Source organism: Monodelphis domestica, chromosome 3 (genome assembly GCF_027887165.1).
Source record: "Monodelphis domestica isolate mMonDom1 chromosome 3, mMonDom1.pri, whole genome shotgun sequence".
Lineage (NCBI taxonomy): Eukaryota > Metazoa > Chordata > Mammalia > Didelphimorphia > Didelphidae > Monodelphis > Monodelphis domestica.
The window spans coordinates 291,754,628-291,775,112 of NC_077229.1; the positions used below are offsets into that span (position 1 = coordinate 291,754,628).

Consider the following 20,485-nt stretch of genomic DNA (forward strand, 5'->3'; position numbering starts at 1 on the left):
GTAATCACTTATTACTATGTCTCAGGCACTGTGCTGAATGTCAAGGAAACAGGTACAAAGAATGAAATAGTCTGTACAAGTAAGGAACTTACATATTAATGGAGAAGACAAGTAGATATAAAAAAACAACAGGAGAAATAGAAAGTTAATCAATATAAATATATCCATCATAGTTAAAAATACAGATAGAATTGCAGATCAAAGAACTTCAGTCTCAGTAGATTAGTCAGGAATTAGAAAAATCTACTTAGATCCAGATCCTGACTAACCACTTTCATAAATTTTTACCTTTCAAAGTTCCCCCAAATGACCAAATTCATCAGGAATCCTTTGAATCTCCTATTCTCTGGACTGGCTGATACCAACTCAATGTTGCTTTTAGGCTCAAGAAAGCCCTTGTATTTATCTAATCCAAATCTTGGCCCAAAGGCAGGACTAAAGGCACCCAGCACCTAAAACAGAGCCTAAGACAGAATAGGTCTTACAAAGATTTGCTAGTTAAGGGTTCATTGATTTACTACGGTCATCTTACAATTTTGGTATATAAAAATCCTCAACATCTTGGCTAAGTCTTTTGGGTACCCAGCCAGTATGTAAATAGACATTTAACCAAATAGCTGTAAGTTTAGAAATTATACAACCTCTTGAAAAATGATTATATTTCAGCCTCCAAAATTTCTTAACCTCCCCCCCAAAAAGAACCAAGATACTGACAAATTCATGCATTTGAAACAAAAATATATAAAATTAGCAAAATATTGTACTGAGATACAACGGCTCTTGTTAGATATATTTATTTGTTGTTCTTTAATCATTTTTTCTGTCATATCCAATTCTCCATAACCCCATTTAGGTTTTGCTTGGCAAAGATATAGGAGTGATTTGCCATTTCCTTCTTCAATTCATTTTACACATAAAGAACTGAAGTAAATAGGTTAAGAAACTTTTCTAGAGTCACATAGCTATTAAGTACCTGAGGTCAGATTTGAACTCATGAAGATAAGTCTTCACGATTCCAGGCCCAACTTTCTATGCACTGTGCCACATAGGTGCCCCAAATATATATTATATGTGGACTTATGTGTATGTGTATGCATATATCATGTTTATATATGTTGTGTGTGTGTATATGTGTATATATATATATATAGATGGGCACTCTCTTTGAAATGTATATTCTTAGATATTGCTTGGGACACTGAAAAACTCAGATTAACTCAGCTTGAATGTGTCAGAGATGGAAGCTGAACCCAAGTTTTCCTGGATCCAAGATCAGGTCCTTATCCATCTGACAGTTATTACAGTTATTATGGAAATTTATTATATATAAAATTATTATAGAAAGTTATTATAAGAAATAAAAGGATGTCTTTCATTATATTTGGATGCTAAATTAGGATGTGGATTTTATCAAATGGATATCAAAAGGAAAAAGTTATTTTACCATAGTACCAAGGACACAAGCTAATTTACAAATTCGATCTGCAGCTTAACTGCCAAGCTGCATGCCTTTGGTTTGTTCTCCCCTTACTGTCTTACTGTGACATCTGAACCTTTCTTTTGATCAAAAGCTATCTTTCCTTCTAGGGTTAAAACCACTAGTCAATCCAATTAGAGAGAAAAGTAAACTGAATTCCCCCCTTGGAACATGGAAACCTTCTGTGGTTGCCAAGAGGGGTCTGACATGCTTAAGATACAGATTATGCATTCAGCCAAATCGGCAGTTATGAATTAATAGCATTGTACAAGAATTCAGATATTAGGTAAAATAAGAATGAAGAGGTTATTCTCTGTTAATAGCCTCCAGAAAAGGAGGCAGGTATTTTTAAGACTCCATTGATAAAAATGAAATATAATTGCATCAACTCTAGAATATATTTCGCTAGAAACACCCCAAAAAGTTGAGGCCAAAATATTCCTACATTTCAAAATCTTTAGCCTTTGTGCTCCCGTAAAAATGGAGGATATTGTACCACTTGGGGAAATATAAACCCCCTTTGTAAAAGTAACTCAAAGTAGAGCCAAGATGGCAGAGTACAGGCAACAACCCAAATGAAATTCCCTAACATTCTCCCCAAACACTTTTAAAAGAAATCCTCAAATCAAATTTTGGAGCAGCAGAGATAGCAAAAAGTCAGAGTGTGATATTTTTCAACCTTATGACAATTTAGGAGGCTGATGTGTGGCAGGAGCAACAGTGGCAGGCTTTAGAGGCAGCAGTAATAGCTACAGCAGCAGCAATAGCAGCATTAGGAGTCTTCAGGCCAGAGATGGTAAAAGGATCAGATAACTTGTCAGAAAGAAATCATAAGGGATTCTTTGCTGGCACTGAGTGTAACTGGAGCTGATTAGCAACTCTATTGGCCATAAGTACTTCTGGGTAACAGTTCCAGAGCTGAGAGTAGCCCTTATGGTTGGTTACAGGGGAACTGGGGACCTGGTCATAGTTCCAAGTCAGAAAGGAGCATTAGGAGAGAGGGAAAGAATTTGAAACTCATTTAAAAAGAAAAGAATGTTTAAAAGAAATAATAATTTTTAAATAAATAAAAGTCACACCAAAATCTGTGTTAGCAGTGATAAGTGCAAAACAAAGTTATTCTATTAACTCTCACACTTAACAAAGAAAAGTAACTGAAATAGACTTCTGGCACAACAATGGGAAAATAAAGCAGTTTGATGACCTAATGGAGATAAAGAGTTGTTGTGTCTGGAGGCAGAAGGACTTGGATTTGAATCTGACCTCTAACACTTAACTGTTTGACTTATGCAAGTTGCTTACTCTGTTTGCCTTAGTTTCCTCAATTGTAAAATGGGAATAATAATAGCACCTATCTCCCAGGCACCTATATCCCATGGTTGATGTGAGGATGACATGAGATAACACCTGTAAACATGGTGCCTGGAACAGAGTAGGTGCTATATTAATGTTAGCTATTATTAGTATTATGAAATGATGCCCCCTATGAAATTATAACCTGAATCCATGCTATGAAGTTTGCATTCCATGGTGAAATTAATTTTTTTTAATCTCATACTACACAAATTGTACCAAAATGGTACAACATTAAACTATTAAGCAATTTCAAATGTCTTCACCAGTTTGACTCGGGGTTTCACCTTCTAAAACATTATCTCCTATTTAGGAAATGAATTCTTGAAAATTATATCTTATAGAGTATTTTTCTTTTCTTAAAAAATGACATTTTCATTTAAAGAGACAAACAAAAAATTGTATCCATTTTGGCTAATGAAGAGCCAATATTTTCCTAATCTAAATTATTTAATAAATCTGTAAATGTTAAAAGCTAGTATCTGACTTCCCCTCCTCATTATATTAAAAATACCCTTCCATGACTTGCATTTGTGATTTAATGGTTTTGTTCTGCTCTTGGCATGTCCTGGGTCATGTCAATTTAGTCTGCTTTATGTTTTGTGACAAGACAGATGGAATTTGATTTATGCAGCTCTTTATATCATATGTTATATGGAGTCTCATACAATTAGTCACAATATATGTTTATGATGATGATCATTCATATTTATATAGCACATTAGATTTAAAAGCAACACATTGAAGGGGAAAGAGTGATAAATTTGGAGTTACAGAAATGAAGTTTGAATTCTGGCATTACCACTTATCTATGTGATCACCTGTGTAATCTTAGGTATAACCAACCTGCCTTGGCCTCAGTTCCCTCATTTGTAAAGTGAGAGGATTAGACCTGATAACTTGTAAAGTCCCTTCCAACTCTAGATCTTAGATTTAAATCTAGATCTATGATCACAAAACACTTGACACCAGTTATCATTTGAACTTCTCTACAGACCTGTAAAGTAGGTAGCACAAATATTATCATCTATATTTTAAAGATAAGGAAACAGAGTTTTGGAGAGATTAAATTATTTTCTCAAGATACCACAGCTAGTAAACAGAATAACAAGGACTGAACTGTAGATTTTTAGATGACTAGTCCTCTGCTCAATCCACCACATTACCTGCTTGGGGAATGGAGAATACTGCATAACTCCATTCTAGTTCTTTGGCAAACAGAATGAGATTCTAGATGAATGAATTCAAATTAGTCGACCTCAATCTCTCTCATCTTTATTCTCTGTCCTCTATTCTCTATAAGTCTTCATTATTACCACTTTATAAGAAAAGAGCCCCCAGTGTATGTTTAGTACTCTTTCATTCTCCCTTTATATTTCTATCAAACTAATAACATCCTAAGTGAAGACTTCCTTTAACCATGCCATCCCCTCAAGCTATTTTAGGGTTACAGTCCCTGAAAAAGCCAATTTATCCTCATTGTCCTTATTCATTCACTTCCTGTTCATTTTTCAATTCCTTGAAAACTGGATTTTTAATCCCACCATTCAACCAAAATTGCTCTGAGGTTACCAGTCATTACTGAACTGCACAATCCAATGGTCTCTTCTCAGTCCTAATCCTTCTTGACATTTCCACAGCTACTAATTGGCAATGACCACCTTCTCTTGGATGCTCTTTCTTCCCTTGGCTTCCATAACACTAACCCTCTCCGGTTGTTCTCATCATCATAAATATGTAATTGCATGGAGCACTGTGCTAAGTACAATGTAAAGAGAACTACACAGATCACGCTCCATCTCCCTTGCCTTACAATATAAGGCAAATTAAATTGAAATGATCCAGAATACACCAAAAGCAGAAGAAAGTCATTAAATCAGTACACAAATGTAAAATACGGATAGCATAAACAAGTCAAGAAAAGGTATTTTCAGTATAGCTGAAAGTGGGGAGAGGGAAGTCAGTAGATTTTTAGATTGGCATGTTTCAGGAAGATTTCCTGATATATAAAGTGCTGTCGATTCATCCATCCAATTAAAAAAAAATACTAGTGTCTATTATGTACCAGAGGACAGGTAGATAACACAGTAGAGGTCCAGGCCCAAAGTCAGGAAGACCTAAGTTCAAATCTGGCCACAGACACTATGTATGTGATTCTGGCCAACTCACTTAACCTTGCTGGCCCCAGTTTACTCATCTGTAAAATGAACTGGAGAAGGAAATAGCAAGCCACTCCAGTATCTTTGCCAAGAAAGCTCCAATTAAGATCACTAACAATTGGATGTGACTGAAAATGACTGAACAATAATAAACTGATACTAGAAACATAAAGACAAAATGAAAGAGTACCTGCCCTCAAGGAACTTACATTCACAAACATTAAAGCATTAAATAAATATAAGTTTTTATTATCATTATTATCTCATTTTTTCCTCTTTGATAGAGTTCAGATATAGTTCTTCAAAGCACTTCATATATATTATCTCAATTTTGATAAAAGCCTATTTGCTTCAGAAAGCAATGGTCCCTGGAAAAGCTACACTGCTGCTATTGGTCTTTTATAATTAATCTTCTGCAGACTCTCAGACAAGTGAATAACTGCTTTTTTTTTTTTGGTAATTAAGTCAAAGTGTAGGGATAAAAAAGAGATTTAAATCTTTATGTGTCTGACCACTCATTTTAGTTTCTTTTGTTGGGTCATCATTTATTTCCTGCATTCTAAGCAGAAATTTTCCCCAGATTGTGTCCAGGGTCCTCTTCTCTCTCTCTATTTATATATATTTCTTGGTGATCTCTTCAGATACTATGGATTCAATTATCATCTCAACACTTATGAGTCCCTAATCTATTCGATCTAATCTCTAATCTCTCCCAAATATCAATTATCTTCTGGATAGTTCTACCCAAATTTACTGTAGGCATTTCAAACATGCCATGTCCATCCAAAACAAAACACAATATCTCTCACTTCTAATTCATTCCTCCCAAATTGGCTATTTGTGTCAAGGGCACCATCATTCTTCTAGTTATAAAGGTTTGCAGTCCCTAAGTAATCTCTAAATTTCTCTTTCCCACTGCACTTACATTCAATCAATTGCTTTTACTTGTACACTAGTTTTTATATATCCACTCCTTTCTTGCCACTTATAAAACTACTACCATCCTAGTTTAGGCCCACTTCATCTCACCCATAAACTATAGCAATAATCTTATCATTGGTCTCCTTGAAGCCAGGATCCTCTCCAATCCCTTCCTGCACAACTGCCAAAATAATTTTTCTAAAGCACAGACTTGATCATGTTACTCTCCTACTCAAAGAGCTTCATTCACTTACTGCTTCTTGCCTTTGGGATAAAATATAAGGAAAGGAAGGGAAGAAGCATTCATTAAACACTATGTGCCAGGCACTATGCTATGTGCTTGACAAATATCTCATTTGATCCTCCCAACAAACTGTAAGAGGTAAGTACTATTATAATCCCCATTTTACAGTAGAGGAAATAGAGGCAGATAATACTTTGTTGGCTGGCTCAGAGTCACATAGGTAGGCATCTGAGGCTAGAACTGAACTCAGATCTTCCTGACTCCAGGTTCAGTGTTCTGTTCACTGGGCCACCAGGTGCAGAATCCTTAGCCTAGCATTTAAAACTCCCACAAGATCATTCTAACTTACATTGCTAGACTTATTTCACATTACTCTCTTCTTCAGAAACTCTGCATTCTAGTCCTATTGCCCTGCTTGCTGTTCCCCACACTTAGCATTCTATGTCCTGTCTACATAGCTTCCCCCTGACTAATCCCAGGGTTGAAGTGCATTCCCTTCCTCTAGAATTATTTCCAGCATTATGTCAACCCCAAAGCCCATCTTTTATGACTGTCCATCTTCTACAGCACTTAGCAGAACAAATTCAAATTCCTTAAATTGGCATTTAAACTCTAGGACATTGGACACCATCTTGCTCTATAAACTATATTATACAAATGCTTATTCCCTTTCCGGCCAAGTATCACCATCACAGACAAATATGACACTTGCCCAAAAAAAAATGAATGGAATAAATGATAAGTTCATAAGAAGGCATAAAGAAAGTGCTATGTGACGTCCAAGAATGGGGGGAAAAGGTAATTTTTGAATGGCAGAATAGTAGAAATAGTAGAAAACTTCATGGAGGAGGCATTTGAGTTGGGTTTAAATTCAATGTTGTAATTTGAATACTTTACCTTCCCATTTTCTCTGGGAGTCCCATTTGTCAGTCTCTTTCTATAGTCAATTTCCTCCTAAGAATCCCCTTCTTCCCTAAACTCTACAAAGATGCTCAAGCATAGCCCATGCTTAAAATCATCCCCCATGTTTTCTTACTATTCCCTTATATTACAATCCCATATTTCTCCTCTCTCCCATTTTTTAGTTCCTAGAAACAGTCATTTATACTTTCTGTCCCTATTTCCACATTAACCACTAATTTCTCAACCTTTTGAAAAATTCGCTGCTTAACTGAAACTCCTCTCCCAAAGCCCACCAATGATCTCTTAATTGCAAAATCCAACAGTCTTCATCATCCTTCACCTTTCTGCAGCTTTTGGTAAGGCAATTTTTTTATTCTTTCTCTCAAGTCTCTCCCTGGTTTTCAAAAAGGATGTTGCTTAGTCTTATAAATATATACATCTTCTGTATACTCTTTCATCGATGAAAGAGCACTTACAGATTTGTGTTACTGAGTATGTAGACAAAGTAATAAGATTTCATCCTCACTCTTTTTAAATAAACAGATTTTTAATTTTTCAAAAGAAAATTTAAAACTCAATGGCATTGTGATCTCAGCCACCTACCCCAATTAAATAATGTAATTCTCTTATGAATAAGCTGTCATCTTAAATTAATTGGAGCACCAGTTACAAACATAACACAGTAATTAAATTACTCACTAATTTGAATGCAGCATCACAAAGGGTACATAAAAGAAACAGATATAAATCAAGAGAATTCCTCGATTTTATTGTGTCTTTTTCTGGAGATAAGCAATGGTTAAAATTTATTTTATGTCTCAATTAAGAAGGAGATATTCATATACAATTTACCTATGCTAAGAGTAAAATTAAATCAATCTAAGATCATTTCCTTTTTATCTGTACAAGGAAAGTAGAACTTTTCATCAGAGTGAGTAGCAATTTATTTAACTGTAAACATTCAAGGAAAACAAAAATGGTTAGCACTCAACTGCTAGAATAGAAATTTGAATTTAAATCACTAATAATAATAATACATAACATTTAAATACCACTTTTTATTAGGTGCCAGTCATTCTGCAAAGTGCTTTACAAACAATATCTCATTTGATTCCCCAATACATATCAGGTGCTATTATTTCTCCCTATTTTACAGGAGAGGAAACTGAGGCAAACTGAGGTTAAAGTGACCTGTGGAGGATCACACAGCTAGCAAGTGTGTCTAAGGAGGGATCTGAACTCAGGTTTTCCTGACTCCACCCCCAGTGCTCTATCCACTGCAACACCTACCAACCCATAATTATTTACTATGAAACAACATCACAGAAATTTCCATCAGTGGAACTAAGAAGAGGATGATAACTTAAGAATAATGCAGAAGATAAACTTTGTGAGGTATTTCATTATACCCTGAAGTAAATCCTTCTATCATCATAGTTATTGATTATATTTCTCAAAACTTATTTACTCTAACAAATCTCTACTAAATGATTCCTATGGTAGATCCTTGAGAAAGACTAGAAGATTTTAGACATGGCCCCTGCCCTTTTGGAATCTACAGTTAAGTAAAGGGATGAAGAAGAAAAGGAAAAGGAAGATGGTGAAAAAGAAAAGAAGTGGAAGAGGAGGAGCAGAAGCATTTATTAAAAAGCTACTATGTTTAATGCGCTGTACTAGACACTGAGAAAATAAAGACAAAGGCAAGCCAAGCCAAGAAGCATTTACAAATCAATTACTACAAATGCCAGGCACTGTGCTAAGTGTCTGAGGTACAAATACATGCAAAAAGAAAAAGAGTCTCTGGTAAGGTAAAGGTGAAGAAATGAAAGGGGAGGTATGGTGGCAAGGTCCATGGAATCAGAATCAGAGTTGAAAGGAAAATAAACTCAAATCTGGCCTTAGACATTTTCTAGCCATGTGACCCTGGGCAAGTCACTAAATCCCAGTTCCTAGTCCTTACTGTTCTTCTGCCTTGGAATTGATACTCAAGAGAAAGAGGGAGAGAGAAAAAGAGAAAGAGACAAAGACAGAAAGTCAGAGAAGGAGAGACAGACAGAGAGAGAGACAGAGACAGAGACAGAGAGACAGAGAGAAACAGGCAGACACAAGAGAGGGGGAGAGAGACAGAGGCAGAGAGAGAGGGGGGAGGGATGAAGGGAGAAAATGAAAGGGAGAGAGAGAGAGAGAGAGAGAGAGAGAGAGAGAGAGAGAGAGAGAGAGAGAGAGAGAGAGAGAGAGAGAGAGAGAGAGAGAGAGAGAGAGAGAGAGAGAGAGAGAGAGAGAGAGAGAGAGAGAGAGAGAGAGAGAGAGAGAGAGAAGAGAGAGAGAGAGAGAGAGAGAGAGAGAGAGAGAGAGAGAGAGAGAGAGAGAGAGAGAGAGAGAGAGAGAGAGAAAAGCAGATTTTTAGACACAAAAGTGAGAAATGGTTGCTACTTCTAAGTCTTTAGAGGCAGCTGGTGGTGCATGGTTAGAATCCTGGGCCTGAAATCAGGAAGACCTGAGTTCAAATAAGGCTTCTGACATGTATTACATCTATGATCCTGGGCAAACACTTAACCTCTGTTTGCCTGTTATCTTCCTCAACTGTAAAATGGGGATAGCACTTACCTCAGAGGAGTTTTGTGAGGATCAAACAAGAAAATATTTGGAAAAAGTGCTTAGCATAGTGCCTTGCATAGAGTAGGTGTTATATACCCTTTCTCCTTCCTCCTTAAGATGCCAGAATGTTTGGGCTACACTCTATGAAGTTCAATTAAATTTATCACAAAATAAATGTTAATGAATAGTTTATCTAATAATCTTAGTAAAAAGAAAAGGAAATAAAGAGGCTACATCTTCAAAACATTTATAAAAATAACAGAAGTCCTCATTGTGAACAATGAGAATGCATGATACCCAATATCACTTATCTTCCTAGCCAATAAGAAATACATGTGGTCAAACACTAAAACTATATAGTACTTAAAAGTAAAATTTTCTATCCTGAAATGGGCTATACTCTTCAGTGGAAGTAACTGAAAATGAATATCAATCAACAATATTGCTATAAAAACTCTCTATGGTATGCTAAGTAATATAAGAATAAGCCTAGATGAGGAAAAATTACCTCATTATATACTAATTACTACTGTAGTTGATTTTCTTCAACCAGTAATTATGGTTTTCATCATTGGGCAGGAAGCAGGATGATCTCTATTGGAAGTGCTATACAGTGAGGGCATAAAGATGTCCAATTATAATACTAAATGGGAAAAAGAAAAAGCTCATCCAATTTAGATTAATTCAATCCCAGCAACCACTTGCACCCATTTTAAATGGTAAAACAGAAGTTAGCTACATGAGTGACAAAAGGTTCTTCATTTTTATACAGTGCCATAGTGGCTACTTAAGACTTCCTTGACCTCACCCAAAGCCCAGTTTAAAGATTAGGGATAATTTTAACTTATCTTTCCCAATTTAAATATAACTAAAAATTAAAATCAAAATAATCACAGACATTTCTCCTTCAGGTGGCACTCAAGAAAAAGGGTTGGTTTCCTAAGCTGAAAAATGACAACCATGTCAACATTCTTTTTTGTACCAAGACTGGAGTAATTATACTTCTAGTCTCAATATTAGTTATTTACTTTATTAGTTCCAACATTCTCAGTGTTAGCACTGAACTTATTTGCCAAATCCTTTGAGTGAAATAAGAAATTGATGAAATCCAGACTTGTGGAAATGTCAAACACACCTTCTTTTGCTAATTATCATAATCAAGTCAACAATTCTTTCCTTAATCTGCTAGCTTTTAACTTGTTAGGAATAATCAACTTATTAATTGTCCTTCCTAGTTGCAAACATCATTCACTAGATCTTTAGAATATAACCAATTTAACATAATAAAATGTCTAGAAAGTAACAGCAGCATTTTCATGGGCTTCCAACAAATCAAAGTTAGCCTTATCAATGTTATCAAATTCAAATAGAAATAGGGACCACTACAGCCTTCCATAAGGATCCCTGCAGGCCCATATCGACCTAGAAAATCACATTAACATTATTTCTGTTCAACAATTTACAGCTTTTTTAGAAGCTGGGAGAAAAGGTTATGTTTTTCAAATTTATTTTTCTTTATAAAGATGTTGACATTGTAGAAATCATTTTTCTAGTTTATCTTAAGGACTACCTAAAATACAATAACAAAATTTTAAAATTAAATAAAATTCTTACCACTTGGCTTAGGTCATATCCCCAAGGAAGAAAAAGGACTCCAGTGTTATATTTTTCCCAATGGGATAACATGAAGTTAAGTAAAATAATGCTCAGCAACAAGAACATTTTGTGCTCTGAAAATCCTGGGGAGTCCACTGGACTTACACAAACAGAAAACCAAGAAAGTGTGAAAAGGGAGGTAGCCCAGCTATCCAACCCATGGTCAAATAGCTCTCCCAAAGGACTACTGGATTGTGTTCTTCTAGCATGTTTCCCATCTATAGAATCTGTAAAGGAAAGACAACAAAGAAATACAAATCAATGTATTTTTTGTACTTAGTACATGAAATATGTGTAATAAAAAAGGAAAACGATAATAGGATCATAGCTTTAGAGCTGGAAGGGAACTTAGAAATCACTAACTCTATCCCTTCATTTTTACAAATGAGGAAACTTATGGCCCCCAGAGAGATAAACAAAAATCTTGCTCAATATCACACAACTGCAAAGCTGGGATTTGAACTTGGGTCAGCAATTTCATGTTCAGCATCCTTTCTACTGTACCACAATTGATGTGTAAAGTCAATAACATGCTGGACACAAAAACATAACTAACCATTATAAAAAACAAACTTTTCCACAAAAATTTTATTTATAGCAGGTTAATACAAGTGCCCATGTTAGTCAATTCATCAAAAACAATCATTAGTTCCACTGGAAAAAATTTACCCAGTTATGTATTGGTTTGTCATGGAGTAGACTAGCTTATCTCACTCCTCACTCTTGTGGTTTTGCCCATTGACTTTAAATTGTGTTAAAGTCTAGAATATGACACCACCTACGCATTTGTTTCTAGCATAAATACTTATTTCTATATGGAAAATACTTCATTGACTCATAAATAATCAAAATAAATGTTAACTTCTTTTTTATTCTCATTAGTTTGTTCTGTAGTAACTGGAAGAGTATGTGGGCCCATAAAGGTTTTGCCATTCACTATCAACCAAAAAAACAAAAAGAAAGGGAATTAATCATTCAGTAAAAAATTTATTAAATGTTTGCCATGTTCTAATCGGGCATCATGCTGCTAAGCATTGGGGATACAAAGAAACAAACACATAAAAAAGACTCTACCCAAAAAGAATATACATTGTAATCAAGGAGAGAACATGTAAATAACTAGGAAGATATACATATAAATGGATATTATCTGATTATAGCTCTACTTTCCAGCTGCCACTTTTCCTGTTTCAACTCCTCAGAGAAAAGATGTCCCTACAAGGATAATCTAGATAATCTCTAAAGATGACCTCTAAACTCTCCACCATTCCCTACACAAACCTTTACTGATATCACCTCCTTCAACTTCCTCTCGCCTTTGAAAGACAGCTGAAGAAACTCCTCATAACACCTTCCCTTATAGAGAGCAGAAACTGGGCTCTCACATCATTCTACTTTGTATCTGTTGCCCTTCCTATTTTCAGCTCCACTAAGACATCCTCCATTGTACCATTCTCCCTCCCTACTTCCTATGTCCTCCCCCTTTAGATTGTAAGCACTTTGATGGTAGAGACTGACTTCCTTTTTTAATCCTACCTCCAGCACATAGCACAGTGACCAGCACAGAGGAAGCACTTAACAGATGTTAACTGAATTGGTTTATTGGACTGAATAAAAAGGGCAACTAGTACTATAAATAAAACTGTCAGATTGACTGAATTTTTCACTTTTCAACCCACTTTTTTTTCAAATTTAAAACTCTTACCTTCTGTCTTGGACTCACTATTAAGTATTTGTTCCAAGGAAGAAGAGTGGTAAGAGATAGGCAAATTTCTTGCCCAAGGATTCACAACCAGGAAGTATCTGAGGCGACTTGAACCCAGGACCAGTCTCTATGCCTGGTTCTGAATCCACTGAATGACCTAGTTGCCCTTCAACCCATTTTTCAAGGGCATTGATGGCAGAGATCAATTCGTTTTTGTCTATTCCCAGCACCTAGACTGAAATGAAGTATTAAGTCAGTAAACAATCATTTATTATGTGTTTCTTGTGCACCAGGTGCTAAATATTTGTTGAATTGAAGTAAGCACATTCTCAGTAACAGTCTTCTTAATTATCTCCAGATTAAAGCATGTATGTGCTCTAAACCTAAAAAAATAAACAAATAAAACAAAAAAACCAGAAAGGCAAATACCTAAATGAAATTTTAGTACTTTTGCTAATAAAATTTCTGTTAACTTCAGTTTGCTAAACTATGATTTTATGATGATCTTTCTATAATGTAATGGTAGATAAATGTTTTTAAATGTTGTATTTATCTTTATTCTTCCTATTCAAGTATAGACCTGGAACAGGACAGACTACCATAGTGATCTGCCCATTAGGGTATTTATAATATGGCTGCTAAATTAAGCAGGGTTAGCAAGTGAAAACATTTGTGAACTGATTTATTTTAAAAACTGTTTTCAAGGGTTTCATGATTAGCAAATGCTGAGTAGTCTGCCATAAAATCAAAGACCATTATACAATACTAAATATCTTTCATAGTACCATTCAGTCCACATAGCTAAAGGTAGGATCAAGGAAGAGACTTATTAATTAGGAGAATTGATAATCTACCTGAATTCTGAAAAAGGAAATTCTGTAACCCAGCATTAGTCGCGGAGTCTTTTGGGGACTCATATGGGACAGAAAAATAACAAGAAATTCAAACCAATCCCCTTTTAAATTTACTGGTTTAGCCAAATAAACTACAATACTACCAAGATAAAATGAACTTAAAGTTAACAAAATGATTAAAATGATGCTCCTTTGCCACGAGCAGCTGATTACAAAGTGATAGCATGGTCAGAAGAGCAAAAAAAAAAAAAAGCCCAGATTAAACTGTATTTTCGGTTCTTGCCCCATAAAGTCTAGACTGACTCAACTCCAGTAATCTGACTGAGTTAAAAGTAATGCCAGGGAAAATCATGTTTATATAAAATAATCACCTTTCAGAGAAGGGAAAGAGGAAGCTGGGAGAGAATATAAAGTGTTTGTTTTTGCTAATTTAGGAATCTTCTTTGAAAATACAAATACCCCTGGGAGAGAGCATATCTTAAGTCACTTCTTACATGTGGAGGAAGGAAGGTTGACACTGGGGCAAAGAGGTAGAGAGAATGAGAGGGAAAGGGGGAATAACAAGACACTTAAAAAACTATAATACAGAAAAAAAGACAAGTTGAATTGGCTCTGTAGGGTTCTCTCATCACCCCACCCAAACCCCAATAAATATGACTATCATACAATTCCAGGATCACAAGAGATGTTCTATAGAAGCTATATGTATTTTGAGGAAGAAAAGATTATTTCTCACTCAGAAGATCCTTCAAGAAAGAGATAATCTTTAAGCTGGGTTTTAAAGAGGGAAAGCATTCTAGATAAATCAAGTTGATCATTTGTCTATAGCGTAGACTGTGGAAAATTTTTACCTATCCTCAAATTTTTGTTTCCAAAGACACTTGTTAAAACCCAGACATTCAAACTCTGAACCACCCAAGGCTGTTACCCTGAAACTATGGGGAGTAAAATGGTTCTTGGTAAAGATGTTTTAATTAGTCAACTGTAGCAGAATAAGAGGAAGATACATAGTAGAGTCTGGATTGGGAAACCCTAACATTGAGCACATGGAGGGGAATATTTTGCAATAAGCCTACAAAGGAAAAGTGTTACCATTTTGTGGGTAGCTGGAAATACTCTTCTCATGAATCCTCACTTTACTTAGAAAAAGAGCCACAAAAGGTTTTTTAGCAAAGGAGCTGACACAATTCAAATGAATGCATAAGTAGTAGCATTAGTTTGGAAGTGATATTAAAGAATAGAGTGAAAGAGAGGACCATCACTAGCTAAACCTTTAGCTAACAGCTTAATAGGGATTACATGATTTGAAACACAAAGAACTTCTTCAGAGATTATCCAGTCTGACTCCTCCATTTTACAAATAAGTAAATTGAGTTTTAGAAGAGAATAATTAAAACAAATTTGTTTAAGGTCATAGCTGCTTTATGGAAGGGTTGGAACTAGAACTCCTACCTAATTATTTGATAATATAATTAAAGCAACGGATTTAGTCCTTGAGGTAGAAGCAAGATGGCAGGTGAATGCCAAATGGAAGCAGATAAGAACAATGGAAAGAACAAAGGAATTCAGAATATTTCCTCATTTTACCGATTAGTTCTAGCTATGACAGTTAAATCAAATGCTACTGGCTGCTAGTAGTATGGTTAGAACTGTCAACCCAAATTTAAAAAATTCTGTTTATTATATCACAATTCATTATGGGATCATAAATATAACTATAGCAGTTTCTGATAAAACGCAAATCTTTAAGTATTCTGTTTTATACAAATATATGTAATCCTGAATAGAGTGAAAGAAAAAAAAGCTGAACAGCAAAACCATTTCTAAGACTTCTTGTATTGAGTTGTTCAAATGACTATCAGAAAAATCCAGCTGGTGGTTTTTAATGCCAATCAGAGAATCCAGCCATAATGCCTTTTAAGGTTTAACTTAAAAAAAAAAAAGTTATGCATACTGCAATACATTTGTTCCTTACCGGATAAGATTTGCACAATGGCATTCTTTTTCTCATGTTCAATATACTTCTCATTATTGGAAAACTCTAGCATTAAAAGAAGTCTTCCAATTAGAACTCAGACCCAATCACCAAAGTATCTTGAGCACGATAAACAGGAAAGAAAATGAAGGACTAAGGAACTGGGGAGGCTACAAGAATTTTTCATTTAAAAAAATTGTGCATGATTGCCAACAATTCTGTGGTTTTAGCTGCTTTCAGAAGGAGGAATGTGATAATAGCTCCTGGGTGGAATAATTTTTGGCTAGACTTGTTTAAATCTGAGCCTAAAACTTTGAGAGAACAGCTTGGACTGCATTTATAATTTTTTTTAAATGCTATGCATTTCATCCTCCTATGGCCTTGCCAGACGCTGGGCCTTTAGGGAGTCTGGCACCAGATTACACACCAGCAAAGTGAACTCTAATACACTAGTTGTTATGGGCTGCACAACTCCACAATCAGCATTAATGAGTGTGTGCTGTGTCCCTAAAGTACTGCTGAGGTAACTTTCAACTAGATCCCTAAAATAGAATTCAAAGGCTTTTTTATCTAGGAAAAGAATACAATTTCATTAAACATCCAGAACAGAGTCAATCTAAATCAGAAGTGACATAATCAGAAGACATGAGACAGAATTAGCTATTGTTCTATCATTTTCCTTTAAATCCTTATTTCCTTTTTCTCTTCTTTTGGCAAATAGAGCTCAAATTTCCAGAAATATACATAGCTTATTTTTATGCATCATTTATATTTTTCATGAATGCTATCTGTTAAGTTCAAATTTGGCTTCAGACAATTACAAGTTGTGTGGCCCTAAGCAGGTCACTTAACCCTTTTTTCCCTCAATTTTCTCATCAGTAAAATGAGATGGAAAAGAAAATGGCAAACCATTCCTCTGTCTTTGCCGAGAAAACCTCAAATGAGGTCTACAAAGAATAGTACAATAACTGAAAGAAACTGAACAACAATCTGTTAAAGACATGTCCTTTATATCTTTTTTTAAAAGTTTTAGAAAAGTCTATTTTTGTTCTTTTGTCATATTTCTGAAATGATTGACAGTTAAGTGGTACAAAGGTTAGAGTTCTGGGCCTGGAGTCAGAAAAGCCATTGTTAAAATCCTGCCTCAAACTCCTTACTAGCTTTGTGATCCTGGCAAGTCATTTAAGCCCTGTTTGCCTCATTTTCCTCTTCAGTAAAACCCTACCTCCCAGGGTTGTTGGAAGGATCAAATAAGATGATTTGTAGAGTACTTAGCACAGTGCTTGGCACATATCAAGTATTTAATACATGTGTGTTACTGTCTTTTCTCTCCTAAATGCTTTTCTCATTAAAAAAATAGATTTCTTGAAAAAATTAGAAATAATAAAATGAGGTTTTCAATTTCCATGAAGCAGTTAGGTGGTAGAGGGGATAAAGTGTTGGTTGTGGATTCAGGAATACCCAAGTGAAATCTAACAAAAATTAGAAAGGAAACAACAAACTGGGTGGGTAATTTATAACAAATGTCTCTGAAAAAGGTCTAATTTCTCAAATTTACTTTCAAATTTATAAGAAAACAACCATTCCCCAATTGACAATGGTCAAAGGATATGAACAAACAATTTTCAGATGAAGAAATCAAAGTCATCAATAATCATATGAAAAAATGTTTTAGATCACTCTTAATTAGAGAAATGAAAATTAAAACAATGCAATGATTTAGGACAATCCTGAAAGACTTCTGATAGAGAATGCTATCCAGTTCCAGAGAAAAAACTGTTGGAGTCATATTTCATATCAGTGTATTTATGGTTTTATTTTGGGGTTCTGGTTATGTATGAGTGTGCTCTTGCAACAATGACCAGTATAGAAGTGTGCTTTGCATGGCAATTTTAAAAAAGACTAAAAAAATACCTAGGTTAAAGCCTCAGATATTTATTAGCTAATGGCAGTGGGTAAGTAATTTAATCCCCTGCCAACCTCTATGCACCCAAGTATCAAATGGACATAATAACAATATATACTTTGCAGAATTGTTGTAAAGATCATATGAGATATATAAATCACTTTGCACATTTTAAAGCACTCTAAAAATACTAGCTACTACTATTATTATTATTTCAGATTTCTATACAAAACAATATAGTTCTTTAGAGTTTTCAAAGCGTTGTTTCTAATGCCTCTGTGAAGTAGATAGTACAAGTATCAAGAATTCCATTTTGTAAATAAGGACACTTAGTCTCAGGGAGATCAAGTGCTGAAATTAGTATAACGAGAAAGTGTAAGAGCCATATTGGAGCCCAGGTCTTGGTATTCAAAATCCATTGTTTTCCTATTATGCCACACTGTTTGCTAAATGAAAACTGAATGATTTTTTTATATACTTGATGCTTCCCTTCAGCACTCACAAGGCAGAGGTAACGCTGTGGAACTGCAGAGAAAGCCCTCTTTCATTCTCTCTAGTTAAGTCTTTGAATAATGCTTGATTTGTACAGATAATAGATGAACTTTCTTTTTGGTCACTCACTAATAACTTCCTATAAGTCTTTCAAAGGATCTTGTCAGAGTAAAACAGAGAAGAAGTATCTACCTGTTAGACCCTGATATCAGAAAGTAGGCAACCCCAGCTCTATGGCTTACTAAAAGAGCTTGGGATTTCTAACCTTATCTCATGCCTGTACCTACCAGCACAACACAGTAGCATAAGAAAACTTTATTCTTTCCATCTGCTGATCAAAGAGGCAGGCCTATTAACTGCTTTAAGAAAATTATTCTTTTTATATATTTCTATAGATGCAAGTTAACTTAAAATCAATGAAAATAATTCTAATATAATTTCCCAATAATGAAAAAAATTCTAGGTGAGCTAAAGAGTGTGATGTATAAACATATAAAGGCAAGAGTAATTGGTCTTTAAAAATTATGCATCAAATTCAAAGTAATTGGTAGACATAAGCAGAAGACATGAGATTGAACCAGATAGTGTTTCTATTATTTTTCTTTAAATCCTTATTTCCTTTTTCTCTTCTTTTAACAAAGAGATCTCAAATATCCAGAAATACATATAGCTTATTTCCCTCCATTTATATCTTTCATCAATGCCATCTGTTAAATTCAAACCTGGCCTCAGATACTTATAAGCTGTGTGATCCTGGGCAAATAATTTAACTCTTCCTCAGTTTCCTCATCTATAAAATACAATGGAAAAGGAAATGGCATGCCACACCAATATCTTTGCCAAGAAAACTTCAAATGGAATCATGAAGACTGAAAATGGCTTTAAAAATGAAAGAACAACCACTGCCCATCATTGTCGTCAAAACCTAATGTTTAAATACATTTAAATTCTTGATTTTAGAAAAAAATTTCCTCAGTTATCTAGGTTCTTTATTTTGCTTTGCTTTTAGGAAGGAAGAAAGGGAGATTATTAGGAGATGGGAAGAAAATGGCAGGAAAAAAATAAAGATCTAGATAGAAGCTAACTTTGAAGTAGCTAAGGAGTCCTGGAATGTATTTTTGACATTTCTATTTAAACCTGTGCATATGAAATGTTAAAAAAGGCCTTGTCCTGTGGAAGGTTATGTCTTTTTTCTATAAAAGTTAAATATTTAAAGAATTCTCTTTATAGCCTGGAAACCCCCCAAATTTCTCATGTTTAAAAAGTAATCTTCCTTGAACTTCAGAAACTGCCCTATTTTGTACAGGCCAGAAGGTGGCAGCAATTTCCTATGCAATTTTCTAATACTAGTCCCAGTTCCTTTACTATGGTCATTTGTGTATTCATAATTCCTCTCACTAAAGAGGAATTATCATTTATTTACACCACTGTGTCTAGGTGAACTTTTTGTCCAAAGCAAGGAAGACTTACCTTAGAGATTTCCATTCATTTTTACGCTAATTATCACCTTTTAAAGATTTGCATCAGGTGTTAGTTAGTGGTAGTCTCTCGGTGACCGAGAATATAGTTCAAAATAACAAGTTGTCAGGCAAAGTGAAAAAAAAAAAGGAAAAGTAGGAAAATGAATAGAAAGGTAAAATAATTTAAAAAGAAACTAGTAACTTATTCTTACTTTAATCACAATATGAAGCAAAATAGCTTATGTAGAATAGTTTAGCTTTTTTTAAAAAATCAGCTAGGAGACGGGTATACATTGTCACTCAATTTTTAACAGATTTGCAAATTTGTAAACTGACATTATAAATAGGTATTTGAGAGGTTTTGTCTTGTCACCATCATTTCCCTCAATTGTGGGGAATGTAAAAAAGTACCACATTCCTTCAATAAGTGCTCAAAACACTTACCTCAAAAACCTCTAAACCTACGTTGGTGAACCTATGGCACATAAGGCAGAGCATGCTAGAGGGACTTCCTCCCTTCCCCCTCTCCATGCACACCTAAGGACATTTCTCATATCACCTACCCCTATGCCCAGCAGCCCAATAGGAGGGAGCACTTCCTCTCTCCCCCGTCTGGGGTAAGGTGGGGAGCTCACATTCAGCATGAAAGTTGCAGTTTGGACACTCAGTCTCTAAATGGTTTGGCATCACTGCTCAAAACCATATCTTTTCTGACTCTCAAATAATGTCTTTGCCTTCTACTTTACTGAAAAAAATAAGTCCATAAATGTGAACTTAAACTC

The 20,485-nt window shown here is 35.0% G+C and overlaps 1 protein-coding gene across 1 annotated transcript in view; it reads right to left on the reverse strand.

Annotated features, from left to right (window-relative positions):
- The window catches only part of LOC100618354 (ethanolaminephosphotransferase 1-like), a 168,936-nt gene that overhangs the window by 54,881 nt on the left and 93,570 nt on the right, over positions 1-20,485 (reverse strand). The window contains exon 7 of the mRNA XM_056821071.1: positions 11,270-11,538. Within this exon, the coding sequence (XP_056677049.1) occupies positions 11,270-11,538 (269 nt within the window). The remainder of the gene's footprint in view (positions 1-11,269; positions 11,539-20,485) is intronic.